The sequence below is a fragment of the Acanthisitta chloris genome, unplaced genomic scaffold (genome assembly GCF_000695815.1).
Source record: "Acanthisitta chloris isolate BGI_N310 unplaced genomic scaffold, ASM69581v1 scaffold10024, whole genome shotgun sequence".
Taxonomy (NCBI): domain Eukaryota; kingdom Metazoa; phylum Chordata; class Aves; order Passeriformes; family Acanthisittidae; genus Acanthisitta; species Acanthisitta chloris.
The window spans coordinates 6,274-6,679 of record NW_008671045.1 but is presented as its reverse complement, the minus strand read 5'-3'; the positions used below and the strand labels follow the sequence as shown (position 1 = coordinate 6,679).

The window sequence follows — 406 nt, the reverse complement described above, 5'->3', positions numbered from 1 at the left end:
TGTTTGTGTCTCCCCAAATAATCCTCCTCTTCTCCCAAGGATTTTATACCTTTTTATCATTAGCATTACACCTCTGGCCTCCCCCAACCCTCACCAACTAGAGACTGAGAGCATCCCCAGAGCTGCACCAGGGATAGTTTCACATCACCAATGTTCACTGGGAAGCTGCCCTCAATCCCAGTGTGTGTCCAGCCCAGGGTTTGCCCCAGAGGTTCTCCTGATGGTCACAGAAGGGTTTTGGGACACCCAAGCCCTGCAGCCTCCTGACCTTTATGACCTGCCCCCGGCCAGGCTGGAGCTGTGGGTCAGGCTGCAGTTGCCCCGCTCGGATCCCAGAGCAGTTCACCACCACATCCACACCCTGGGCAAAGAGCTGAGGAGAGACAGACACAGACACCCCTGGGGA

At 55.9% G+C, this 406-nt stretch overlaps 1 protein-coding gene across 1 annotated transcript in view; it reads right to left on the bottom strand.

Annotated features, from left to right (window-relative positions):
• The window catches only part of DAO (D-amino-acid oxidase), a 5,583-nt gene that overhangs the window by 2,683 nt on the left and 2,494 nt on the right, over window positions 1-406 (bottom strand). The window contains exon 6 of the mRNA XM_009073947.1: window positions 269-373. Within this exon, the coding sequence (XP_009072195.1) occupies window positions 269-373 (105 nt within the window). The remainder of the gene's footprint in view (window positions 1-268; window positions 374-406) is intronic.